General features: G+C 44.5%; 1 protein-coding gene across 1 annotated transcript in view; it reads right to left on the minus strand.

The window, feature by feature from the left end:
• The window catches only part of LOC137652938 (V-type proton ATPase catalytic subunit A-like), a 63,750-nt gene that overhangs the window by 28,587 nt on the left and 21,084 nt on the right, over positions 1–14,079 (minus strand). Inside the window, exon 3 of the mRNA XM_068386335.1 lies at positions 6,388–6,500. Coding sequence (XP_068242436.1) covers positions 6,388–6,500 — 113 coding nt within the window. The remainder of the gene's footprint in view (positions 1–6,387; positions 6,501–14,079) is intronic.

The raw sequence follows: 14,079 nt of genomic DNA on the forward strand, positions 1-14,079 counted from the left end.
GGGCATAGCTATGCCCCTGACACTGTGAGTCGTCATGTTGAGATGATGTTTCGGTGATCCTCCTCTAGTCTCTCCCAGTGCTGATGACAAGAGAAGGGACCCGAGTGGGCTGTTGCCGTTTTCTTTAGGTAAAGTCTCATATCTTACCCAGGGTACAGTAACGGATGATCTGGATTGTCCGTTACCGAGTGGAGACTTATGTAGGATCCATCACCTCGAAAGACTGTGTCTGGCGACATACTCAGGGACGAAACTGAACATTATCTTTCGCCCTTCTCAATAATGGGCGATGTCGAAAGAGAGACCATGAAGTTCCTTGACTCGTATGGTTGCTGTCCGATAGTGTAGGAACATTGTCTTCTTAAATCAGGAGAAAATTTGTTGCCTGGTGAAGTGGAACATAAGGAGGTCTCTTTAGAGATCGGAGAATTTGAACCATGTTTCGAGAGGAAGGTCTCAATTCCGACTGGAGAAAGGCAAGATGTAAGTCCGTATGAGTTAGGAAAGGTCTATCGAGAGAGGATGTCCTTTTCTTTCAATTTGAAGGTGAAGGATCAAGGTTGAGTGATCATCTTTACCTGTAGAAACTGAATAGGGAGTCTTTTCCTCTTGTATATACTTGAGGATTCCACTATTGCTGGAATAGAGGTATTGAGTGGAGAAAGACACTTTCACACGACACCAACCACACAAGACGTTATACTGCCTGGTAGACTGATGCTGAGGAATTCCTCAGATATCTAGACAACCTTTTCGCAAAAGAGGTACTGGGTAGTCTCCAGGCATACAATCATAGCAAAGCAATAGCTTGTGGTAGGTGTCGAAGTGGGTTGTCTGTGATGTGGAGAAGGTTCTCTTGGAGAGACTATCAGGAGCTGCAAAAGGTTTGGTAACCATTCTGCATAATGCCATAGCGGAGCTAGGAGAGTCCTTGAGAGGTTGACCGATGTTCTAGCCTTCTTAGTGTCCTTCTCCAGATAAAACAGGGACGAGACGTAAACGTCATTGCTGTACCCACCGTTGTTGCCAGAGAACCTTGGGGTCTAGGGCTGGGGAGCAATGGCATCCCGAGATTCAGGAGCATTGCGAACAGATTCCTAGTTGAAGGATCTGTAAAGTCGGGACTTTGTCGGCTACAAGGCGATCTAAAGACCATTCGGTATACCTTATCCGAGATGCTGTGCACAGATTGTCGGCGAGCACGTTCTTCTAGTCTGGAATGAAGCGGGCTGATAGTGGTACTGAACGAACTTTGGCCCATCTTAGTGTTTATACTGTTAGATGGGAAGAGGCTACGAGCAAGTTCCTTCTTGCTTGCCGATGTGAGTCTCTATGTGGTGTGTGGTGTTGTCATTCATCACATCACTGAGTTGTCTGTTAGGAACCGATGAGGCTGCTGAAGGACCGGAAAGTTGGCCTTCATCTCTTAAGAGATTTAAAAGAAGGTACTTTCGGACTCTGTCCAGAGGGCTGAGGTCGTGTGGTGCAGCACTATGGTCCCTCCTCTCTTCTTTTGATGTGTTCTAAGCACAACATCAAGTCCGAGGGGTGGGGAAGGATGAGAAGGTTATGCCACTCTGTAGATTCTCGACTGACACCCATCCCTTGAGGTTCGTCCAAACTTCTGGTCCCATGGGGGTCAGAATGTTTGGGGGATCGAGGGCCTGATTCCAGTCCGACTCGAGTCTCTTTGGAATGGGAGTTGTTCTCGTTTTTGAGAAGGTTTTGTGGAGATTGGTGTCTAGAATCATTCCCAGATACACCAGTCTTCTGGGAGGGAAGTAGGGAAGACTTCCACAGGTTTACCCTGATCACTGGATCTTGGTAGAAAGACTTCAGAAGTTCTGGTGCTAATGCAAGGTTGCCACTGAGTCTGCTTAGGTCAGTAAGTCGTCCCGAAACGGAGGAGACAGAAGCCGATCCTGTGAGACCAGGATGGGTGTAGTGGAAAGACCGAAGCACAGTGCCCTGAACTGGTGTTTCTTGTTTGTCTAGACTGAATCTTCCAACCTTCCTAGATGGATGGTTTGGGCCTGGAAGTAAGTGTCCTTTAAGTCCAGTGTGCAAATAAAGACCTGAGGTCTTAGCCCTTGTTCGAACTCCAACATGGTGTGGACATCGACCTAAAGGGACAGCTTCTTGTGGATCCTTTTGCATGGAAGACTGTTGACGCTGGAGTCTAACTCGTGTCGTAAAGGATCAGACGCGATACCCAGTATAAGAATTCTTCCCTGAGGGAGAATTCCTTTAACTAACAGAAGGAAGGCAATGCTTAGCCTTACCATCCCCCATGATGGGATTGATGCTATTCCTTAGAATAGAATCAATCTGGCGAATGTTAATCAATGGTTAACAGTTGGGGATTGTAGTTACTGTGCAGTTGGAGAGTGCTCGCAAGTAGTTCCCTGTCGACAAGCCATTGATGAGGGTTGTCAAACGTTTTCCGATCACTTTAGTGTGATGATGAACGGCCAGTAGCGAGAAGTATGTTGTATACCTTCTGATCTAGGGAACTACGGGCAGAGGTTGACTAAGTCCGAGTCACGAACTGCTGGCAAATTGCCGATGATCGGTGAATCAGCGGTCTGTGAGCCGATGGTGAGCTAGAGATCAGCAAGCTAATTATGGTCCCCCCTGTTTGGTAAGAAATCAGCAAGCTGAAGATGGGCTGGTCAGAGATCAGCGGGCTGAGTTTAATGATCGAAGAAAGATGAGATGCCCATCGGTGATCTAGTTATCAGCAAGCTGATGACTGGTTGTCGACTAGCAATCGGTGATTGGAACGCTAGCAATCGGAGATCGTTAGTCATTGGAAGGACTAGAGGTCAAAGATCAGCGCTGAGCTAGCAATTGGCGATCTGGTGATCGGCGACCTAGCGATCAGTAAACCGTGAACTAGCCATCAGCAAACAGTGATCTAGAGATCAGACTGTTGATGCTTTCATGTTTCCTGACGATGGTCTGTCAAGGAAAAAAGAAACTTCAGAAGAGTCAGGGACCAAGGATTCCCCGTTTCGATTCCCCTTGCAAGATGGAATCTTCGGGATCTTGAATCCTTCTGTGAAGCCTCTTTCCTCTTTTCCCGGTGGCAATGTTGTGTGTTTGCGGGGAGGAATGGGGCACTGGTGACCTGTCCAAATTGTTTAATTCCTTTTTTCCGACTATTGTGCGAGTGTGCAGGAGAGTACTGGAGCGATGGTACACAGGATGATGCTGGTGCTCAATTTCTGCCTGGAGAGCAGGCAAGCGCTGGCGCATTGAATCTGTGAGCACTTGCTCTTTGGCAAGAGCTGGCGCATTGTATCCGAGACTGCAGGAAAGAGCGGAAGAGCGCTGGCGCGCAGTAAGGCACTGTGTAGTTTTGTGCTGTCTCCCTAGAATGCGCCTAAGCGTGCGACTGGTTGTGCAAGGGCGGGTGCATTGGCGCGTGCATGAGAGTACTACATGGAAACTGCTGGCGCACGCGTGTGGAAGGCCATTGGCGCGGGAGACAGCCGGCGACTGCGCGTACGCGGGAGACCACCGGCACGAGGGCGCGGGAGACTGCCGGCGCGCGGGCGCGGGAGACTGCCCGGCACGAGGGCGCGGGAGACTGCCGGCGCGCGGGCGCGGGAGACCGCCGGCGTGCGCGCGCAAAACTCTTGGCGCGCACGCGCGCAGAGTCAGCATAATGGTGCACATGATAATGCTGGCAGGAGGGAGCTGGTGATCCTCAGAAGAGTCCAGGACCAAAGTCCAAGGACTAACTGTAGCGTAAGGTAGCGCTAGTAGGTCGGCAAGTCAGCTGGCAGAACGACCAGAAACTGGGACGAGTCCTTTGGAAGGGCAACATCCATGATGGAGACCGTAAAAGGTCCACGGAAAAGTCCAGGACCAAAGTCCAAATGACTACCAGCGGCGTAAGGTTGCGTTGGTAGATCGGCAGGTCAGCTGGTAGGACGATCACGAACTGGGATGTGCCCTATAGAAGGGCGAACATCCACTGATGGCAACTGTGAAAGGTCCATAGAAAGAGTCCAAAACCGAAGTCCACGGACTAAGTTGCAATGCAAGGTTGCGCTGGTAGGTCTGCAGGTAGGATGATCAGGAACTTGATGAAGCCAATGAAGGCCAGTGGACCAGCAGGCTGGCCTTAGGAAGAGTCCAGAACCAAAGTCCACGGACTAAGTTGCAGCACAAGATTGCCCTGGTAGGTCTGCTGGTAGGATGATCAGGAACTGATGAGCAGAATGATTCTCCGAAGAGGTGTCTCTATGAGTGGCCTCTCTTGCGAATGAGAGTGGTGAACACTTCGTAGAAGAGACTTGATGCCCATGATGATGCCCATGAGGGCAGGTGGATCAGCAAGCTGACCTTCAACAGTAGCGATCCTACGAAGAGGAGTCTCTACTCTATGAGTGGCCTTTCTCGCGAACGAGAGAGGTGAAAACTTCGTAGAAGAGACTTGCCTAGACTATGCTCTGCCCCTGAAGGAACAGAGACTCGGCAATGGGGGAGAGCAGTCTGGGCGAAGGCAGCAACAGCAGTTGGAGACGATGAATTTATCAAGATGTGGGAAGTTCTAACTCGGAAGGGAGAAAACCTCACACCTGGGGAGGAAACTTTCCCTCGGAAGGGAAGTTGTCCAACCCCTGGAGGCGAACCTCCTGGTTAGCGTTCGAAGATGATCTGAAGTGATGGTCATGTTGTCACGGGAGTACTTCTAAGAGAAGGGATGACGCCCATGACGACGTCCTCTGAGGGACGGCAGTGACAGCAGATTCCCCAGGCATGAACAGAACAGCTCTGCTTCGTCGCCACTCTTAATCGAACGAAGAAAAAACTGCATAGTTAACTGCGAAAAAATAAAATCAATTATTTCATAGAAAATTCCCTAGGGAGGAACTCCGGAGAGGAACCCCGAGGGAATAACATAAAAATAAGTATTGCACCATTCCTTCCCCAGTCGACATCCACGGGAGAAGGGGGGGGGAGTAACTGTAATAAAAACAGAATTTCAATTATTAAATCAGCTAAGAATATTCACTAATAGTGAGAACCACTGATCCTCCGAAGGGAAGTGTTCCCCACGGAGAAAAGCTGAAAAGTTAAAATTACAATTATAATTTCACTAAAATTAATCGATACAAACAATCGGAAGCGTAACCTAACCCGCGCACGGGAAAGGAGCTCTTCCCAATAGTAAGCTGTTGTTGAAAGGTGAACGACCTTGAGAAGAGAAAGACCGTAGTCAATCTCTGAGAGGCCACATTCCCTTCGCTCAGTAATCCATGTTTCCCGTACGAAAAGGGAAAAGGCGAAGACATTGGTTGAATGAAGAGGGTCCAGGCGATGATTCCTCTGCGGCGGCCGAGTTAATGGTTACATGCCGACAGGAAGACGATGGACCAGAGAGGGAGAGGTCGTTCCCCACAAAGTGGAACTGTGCTGGCCTTGTTCCGGTGCTAATGTACGCAAGTGTCGTTGTCATATATGTATCACACGCACAGCACAAACACTGAAAAAGAAACTTATCACATTTCTATACACATATATATACATGAACATTAAGAATGTTTTCATATATATACATGTATAAGAAAAGTTAAAAGACAAAAATTAATGGGAGTCCAGAATAGGCGAGGAGGGAGAGCGGGAACAACTGCTCTCCATCCGAGCCAAAAGTAAAAGTGACTAAATCACAGATGTGTGAACGGAAGTGGTAGCAAGCTACCCTCCCCCTATCCCCAGTAACTAGCGGTGTGGGTAGTTAACCCTCGCTAAATTTTAATGGCTCCTCATTTCAATTCCGCCGAAAGTATAACCCCTAATAAATAGCGTGGTCTGTATTCCAGTTACGGAACAAACCAGGATTAGTTTAGACATCTTTCAATATATATAAAACTTCGCCTATATAATACTCGTATCAAATGACAATGGTTTGTATTAATGTAAGAATATGCATTATCATAAATAAAGTAAATTATCAATAATTAACATATTGAAATAAAGTAATAACAGTACAGTAGCTTGCAATATAAGAATCTATAGTAATTAAAACCTTCATTTACTGTAGTTAATCAACTGAAGCAAAAGTCTTAAAATCTGGTTAGGGATTCCCATTATACCTTGAATGAAAAAGGCAATATATTACCTATTGGTACTTTCAAACAATACCAACCCCATCAAAATTTCTTATCATACCTTACCAAACCATTCAAAATTAAGCATAGAAAAGATTTTCTTGATGTCATTTCCTAGTTAAGTGTTTTCAGTTAACACGAGCTGGTCACTTAAGAATCTAGAATGGATGTAACACCTTTAACACATAGTTGTTTCTGCAATATTATAGCTTTCTATATTCTCACCATGACAAAGTTAACTTGTTAAAACAAGTCCACTACTTGCCTGAACAGTGGCCAGATCTCCTTCTAGCCTAATGATCTCTCCCACCAGTTCCTGATGACCCACACGTACCAACTCGTACATAGCAGAGCCACTCATGTTGTTTGCGGTCACAACTGAAAAATTAAAATGATCATTAGTATACTTACAATTATTGTACACTTGTACAAAATAATGTGCATTAAATGAGCAAATTAAATTTATATATACAGTTACTAAAGAAGATTATCAAGTAATATTATATAGTATCTTAATACAGTAATAATAATAATAATAATAATAATAATAATAATAATAATAAATATTTCAATAACACCATTTTTAATAAAATCTTAAACACTAAGAGAATGCCCAAAAGATTTATTCTTAGATACAGAGAAAATCTAAAAACTTTATTTGAAAAAACTAAGGATTTCTTGAAAATTTTTACAAATGAGCTTTCCAATTAGTGCCATAATTGCTAAAAACAACTGAATACAATATTATCATTTAACTGTATGGAACACTTCCTGCCTGAACTCCAATTTGGCCCAGGTCTTCAATTACTATATTTATTAGATTTTGTTCCGATAAAGTAGTGTAACTCCATCTATACTAGGATTCTGATTATCAATTCCTGTCAATTTCTGATTGCACAACAAATCCATCTAAATTTTCAAGATCTCACAAAATCAGATTAAAATTGAATACCCTATAAAACTTAATCCCTTACGTAAGAGACTCGTCCTTAGGTGGGAGGAAATTCCCGTTCCAGCAGGCAGGAGACTAATCCCAGGATTCCTAAACTCAGATCCCAAATTTGGCGAGTTCTGGTTCCTTACTACTCCTGCACCAGTGGTGTGACTTTACCAGCAGGTCCACAGCCTGTGAAATAAAGAACCCTGGGCAAAAAATCCCTGGGTCTTAATGGCGAGGAATGTGTACCAACGGGTTTGCCTGGTTCAAACCAAATAGCACAAGTATCCTAATGGGTTTGCTTGGTTCACACTATGTGGCATATATATAGTAACAGGACTGCATGTTTATTACACACCCCTTCTCATAAGTGTGAGAAATGACTTCTATATTACAATAAAGAACAGCTGCAGACTGATTAGGTAGTAGGTTGGCTAAGGCACCAGCCACTCATTTAGCTACTACCACTAGAGTTATGGGGTCCTTTGACTAGCCAGACAGTACTACATTGGATCCTTCTCTCTGGTTACGATTCATTTTCCCTTTGCCTACAGATACACCAAATTGTCTGGCATATTCTTTACATTTTCTCCTCTGTCCTCACACACCTGACAACACTGAGATTACCAATCAATTCTTCTTCATCCAAGTGGTTAACTACTGCACTGTAATTGTTCAGTGGCCACTTTCCTCTTGGTAAGGCTAGAAGAGAGACTTTAGCTGTGGTAAGCAGCTCTTCAAGGAGGAGGACACTCCAAAATCAAACCATTGTTCTCTAGTGTGGGTCGTGCCATAACCTTGTACCATGGTCTCCCACTGTCTTAGGTTAGAGTTCTCTTGCTAGAGGGTACATACGGGCACACTATCTTACCAATACTTCTCTTCCTTCTCTTTTGTTGAAGTTTTTTTTTAGTTTATATAGGAAATATTTATTTTAATGCTGTTACTGTTCTTAAAATATTTTATTTTTCCTAGTTTCCTTTCTTCACTGGGCTAGTTTCCCTGTTGGAGTCCCTAGGCTCATAGCATCCTGCTTTTCCAACTAGGGTTGTAGCTTAGCAAGTAATAATAATAATAATAATAATAATAATAATAATAATAATAATAATAATAATAATAATAATTATAATAATAATTATAATAATAACAATAATAATAATAATAATAAGGATAATAATAATAATACCTGCAGTCAAATTGATTCCCACTGACAGGGTTTTTGATAGTGTACCCCAAGAGGGGATGATTGAAAGAAAAAGAAAAGGCCAATCCTTCTTCACTTCCATCCCAGACTAACACACAACCTCTGTCCTCAATCCAATGCTAATGGTTCTGAGAAAAGCTGAGGTAGCTATACCACCTGCTGTGCAGCTACTACAGACCCTAGAGAAAGTGTCTAGAGACCTTTAGGTCAATTCCCGCAGGTAATGAGCAGTCGACGTTGTCAGACGTTTCCACACGCCTTCCTGCAGTACCTGCGCCACAAAGATATTTTCCCCAACTGCCAGGGTTGTACTAATCATCTGACATCATATGATCTAGTTTAAGCTCTTCCTGGGAGGAGGGTGTGGGCAGCAAAAAGGTACGGTCAATGACTTCCCTTAGCCACGATGCGATTGTATTTCTGGTCACCTTCTTACATAGTTAACAAAAAGGTGTTACAGGTGGGGTTAGATTGCATAAGTACATTTAAGTTAGAGCCCTCAATGCGCACAAAAGAAACTGAACAGGATTGTCGATTACCTCTCTGAAGCTCGCAATCTGAAATGATAAAAACCTGGAATCAGGAATGGACAGATTCTGGGTTTTGGCAATAAACTCAAGGCTGAAGGAGAACGAGACCTGACTCCATCCCACTATGAAAGACGATGCAGCTCACTACCACAGTTAATGCAAGGGTAGTGCAAAGAAGAAGACCATTTTGAGAAAGGTTCTTGTCTGTGGCAGGCCTCAGCGGCTCATAAGGTGCCCGCTTCAGGGAATGTAGGTCAAGGGTGGTGGTCTCATCTCTAACAAAAGAGTGCCCTGTTCAAAACTTTGGATGAGCATGGAGAGCTCTACCAAAAAGGAAACAACTCCTTTCAACATGAGGACCTGGCTCAAGGTTGGGCGATAGTCTTTTATTGCTGACACTGAGTAGTTTTTCCTTTTAGAGATAAAATAAAAATTTGGCTACTAATGAGATTAAGGCTCCAAGAGAAGAAACACCCTTTTCACAGCACCAGCCACAGATGATGGTTCATTTGGCTTGTTACACAAAGGTTGAAGACTTCCAGAGCTATCTAGACATCTCTAATGCAACTTTGCATAAAAAGCCTTTCTCTGACAGGAGAACCTGGAAAACCTCGCCCATTCCACTGTGCTGTGGAAGATCTGGGTGTGTGGCTGGCACTACAGGTCGGGAAGAAGAGGCAACTCCCTCGTGTCTCCAACAGCAGCAATTTCCTAGAAATCTCCATCATCAGAGGTAGATGGTCCAAGTACCATTCTCTTTGGAGCCATTTCGTGGAGTGACAGACTGAATTCAAGACACTCCTTACTTAGCAGAATAGTGGAAAACCATATACTGTATATATATATGGGTTAAGAAAAAATCCGCGAAGTGGTGAATCCGCGATGGTCGAACTGCGAAGTAGCGAGGGTTCACTGTAATAGCCCATACTAAATAGCGTGGTTTGTATTTCAGTTACGGAACAAATATGTAATCAACCCTTAATTCCTAAGGGTTCCGAAAAATAGTTATTTGTTATGATTAAAAATTACAGATATAGCAATAACGTATACTGTATATATAAATGTAACCAGCCCTTAAATCTTAAGGGTTCCCAAAAATTGTGATTTGCTACACTTTACAATTGGAACATATATATGAATATACGACTAATACTATAATTCCCAATATCGAAAAGAAAATAAACAACGATACCAAGACATGTTGGGACTGCATCGACTGTCATGAGAACTACGCAGCGTAAAATTAACAATACGCTAGTTCTATTTAATCTTTGTAAGATAGAATTCCTTTTCATTCTTTACAAGAAAAAGCAAATAAAAGAATTTTGCTAGTCATACTACGTATGTACTATGTAGATTATGTTACACGATTGTGACGTCATTGAGTTGGCGGAACGTATCTCCACCATCATGTTTTAAAGTAGGTTCGTTAGTTTTACAGTAGGGGGGAAAAAAATCCCAATCCTACCTCTTTTAAGATATGAACAAAGTTAAAACACTAACACTCAGAAAAAATAAAACACAACCAGCGAAGGCTAAAAGTAAATTGTACATCACCAAGATAACTGTAATATGATATTTTAATTATAAAATAAATTTTTGAATATACTTACCCGGTGAATATATAATAGCTGCTACTCAGCGGCTCGACAGAAAACACACTCAAAAAACTCGCGAGCGATCACTATGAAGGTTGCGGGTGTGCCCACCAGCGCCAACTATCGGCCAGATACCACTCTTGCATGTAAACAAACCCTTCAATTCTTCTCGTCCCGCTGCGTCTCTATTGGGGAGGAAGGGAGGGCCTTTAATTTATATATTCACCGGGTAAGTATATTCAAAAATTTATTTTATAATTAAAATATCATTTTTAAATATTTAACTTAGCCGGTGAATATATAATAGCTGATTCACACCCAAGGCGGTGGGTAGAGACCAGAGTTAATTAAGTTTACAGCGTATAAGCTAAGAGTTTTTGACAGTTATCAATATAACAAAACCAAAATATATAGGTACCTGGTAAGGAAGTTGACTTAGACGATTACTCTGCCTTGTAAGTCTGTCTTCCTCACGAAGCCCAGCGATCCTCTTAGGATGCTGAAAGACTCCCAGGAGCTGAAGTATAAAGGGTTGCAACCCATACTAACAGGACCTCATCAAACCCCTAATCTGGGCGCTCTCAAGAAATGACTTTGACCACCCGCCAAATCAACCAGGATGCGAAAGGCTTCTTAGCCTTCCGTACAACCCATAAAACAATATTAAAAACATTTCAAGAGACAGATTAAAAAGGATATTGGAATTAGGGACGTGTAGTGGTAGAACCCTCACCCACTACTGCACTCGCTGCTACGAATGGACCCAGTGTGTAGCAGTCCTCGTAAAGAGTCTGGACATCTTTCAAGTAAAATGACGAGAACACTGACTTGCTTCTCCAAAAAGTCGCGTCCATGATACTTTGCAGAGATCTATTTTGCTTGAAGGCCACGGAGGTTGCTATAGCTCTAATTTCGTGCGTCTTAACCTTAAGCAAAGATTGGTCTTCCTCACTCAAGTGGGAATGGGCTTCTCGTATTAAAAATCTGATAAAATATGACAAAGCATTCTTTGACATAGGTAAGGATGGTTTCTTAACCGAACACCATAACGCTTCAGATTTACCTCGTAATGGCTTAGTACGAGCTAAATAGAATTTAAGAGCTCTAACAGGACATAACACTCTCTCCAGTTCGTTGCCTACGATCTCTGATAAGCAAGGAATATCAAAAGATTTAGGCCAAGGACGAGAAGGCAGTTCATTCTTGGCCAGGAAACCAAGTTGAAGAGAACAAGAGGCTTTTTCTGTAGAAAAGCCGATGTTCTTACTGAAGGCATGAAGTTCACTGACTCTTTTAGCCGAGGCCAAGCACACCAGGAAAAGAGTCTTAAGAGTGAGATCCTTCAGGGAGGCTGAATGTAATGGCTCAAACCTGTCTGACATGAGGAACCTTAGGACCACGTCTAAGTTCCATCCAGGAGTAGCCAAACGACGTTCCTTAGAGGTTTCAAAAGACTTAAGGAGATCTTGTAGATCTTTATCGTTGGAAAGATCTAAGCCTCTATGCCGGAAGACCGAAGCCAACATGCTCCTGTAGCCCTTGATCGTGGAAGCTGAAAGGGAGCGAACTTTTCTCAGGTGTAAGAGAAAATCAGCGATTTGGGCTACAGAGGTACTGGACGAGGATACAGATGCTGACTTGCACCAGTTTCGGAAGACTTCCCACTTCGACTGGTATACTCTAATGGTAGAAGCTCTCCTCGCTCTTGCAATCGCACTGGCTGCCTCCTTCGAAAAGCCTCTAGCTCTCGAGAGTCTTTCGATAGTCTGAAGGCAGTCAGACGAAGAGCGGGGAGGCTTTGGTGTACATTCTTTACGTGGGGCTGACGTAACAGGTCTACTCTTAGAGGAAGACTTCTTGGAAAGTCTACCAGCCATCGAAGTACCTCGGTGAACCATTCTCTCGCGGGCCAGAGGGGAGCAACTAACGTCAACCTTGTCCCTTCGTGAGAGGCGAACTTCTGCAGTACCTTGTTGACAATCTTGAATGGTGGGAATGCATATAGGTCTAGATGAGACCAATCTAGAAGAAAAGCGTCTATGTGTATTGCTGCTGGGTCTGGGACTGGAGAGCAATAGATTGGAAGTCTCTTGGTCATCGAGGTTGCAAAGAGGTCTATGGTGGGTTGACCCCAAGTCGCCCAAAGACTCTTGCACACGTCCTTGTGGAGGGTCCATTCCGTAGGAATCACCTGACCCCTCCGACTGAGGCAATCTGCTAAGACATTCAAGTCGCCCTGGATAAACCTCGTCAACAGGGAGATGCCTCGATCTCTTGACCAAATAAGCAGGTCCCTTGCGATCTCGTACAGCGTCAGGGAGTGGGTGCCTCCTTGCTTGGAAATGTATGCCAAGGCTGTGGTATTGTCGGAGTTGATCTCCACCACCTTGTTTCGAAGGAGACTCCCGAAGTTCATCAAGGCCAGGTGGACTGCCAAAAGCTCCTTGCCGTTGATGTGCATGCTCCTCTGACTTGAGGTCCACAGACCTGAGCATTCCCGACCGTCCAGGGTCGCACCCCAACCCAAATCCGACGCGTCCGAGAATAGTACGTGGTTTGGTTTCTGAACTGCTAGGGAAAGTCCCTCTCTTAGACTGATATTGTCGTTCCACCAATTCAGGCATGCCTTTACTGTTTCGGAGATCGGGATTGAGACCGTCTCTAACGTCTTGTCCTTTTTCCAGTGAAAAGCTAGATGGAACTGGAGAGGTCGAAGGTGTAGCCTTCCTAGCGAGACAAACTGCTCCAGGGATGATAGAGTTCCTACTAGACTCATCCAATTCCTGACTGAGCAACGTTCTCTCTTCAACATCAGTTGGATTATGAGCAGGGCTTGCACTATTCGGGGGGCAGACGGAAAAGCCCGAAAAACTGGACTGCGAATCTCCATCCCTAAATACAGTATAGTTTGCGATGGAATCAGCTGGGACTTTTCCATGTTGACCAAAAGTCTCAATTCCTTGGTCAGATCCAATGTCCAATGAAGATCCTGCAGACAGCGATGACTGGACGAGGCTCTGAGAAGCCAGTCGTCCAAGTATAGGGAGGCTCGGATTCCCGATAAATAGAGGAATTTTGCAACATTCCTCATAAGCCTCGTAAACACGAGAGGAGCAGGACTTAGGCCAAAGCACAGGGCCCGAAACTGGTACACCACATTGTCGAAAACAAACCTCAGAAAAGGTTGGGAATCTGAGTGAATGGGGATGTGGAAGTATGCGTCTCTTAGGTCGAGAGAGACCATCCAGTCTCCCTTTCTGACCGCTGCTAAGACTGATTTCGTGGTCTCCATGGTGAACTTTGTCTTCGTAACAAAGACGTTTAGTGCACTGACGTCTAGCACCGGTCTCCAACCTCCTGTCTTCTTCGGTACTAGGAAGAGACGGTTGTAAAACCCCGGTGATTGAAGGTCCGAGACTTTCACCACCGCTCCCTTCTCTAGCAAAAGACACATTTCTAGTTTCAGGGCTTGTCTCTTTGATTCCTCTCGGTATCTAGGAGAGAGGTCGATGGGGGAAGTCGTTAGAGGAGGTTTGTGTACGAATGGAATTTTGTACCCCTCTCTGAGCAACCTCACAGATTGTTGGTCTGCGCCCCTCTTCTCCCAGGCTTGCCAGAAGTTCTTGAGTCTGGCACCTACTGCTGTCTGAGGCTGCGGGCAGTCAGACTCTGCCACGTGAGGACTTGG

The sequence above is a fragment of the Palaemon carinicauda genome, chromosome 1, assembly GCF_036898095.1.
Source record: "Palaemon carinicauda isolate YSFRI2023 chromosome 1, ASM3689809v2, whole genome shotgun sequence".
Classification (NCBI taxonomy): Eukaryota; Metazoa; Arthropoda; class Malacostraca; order Decapoda; family Palaemonidae; genus Palaemon; species Palaemon carinicauda.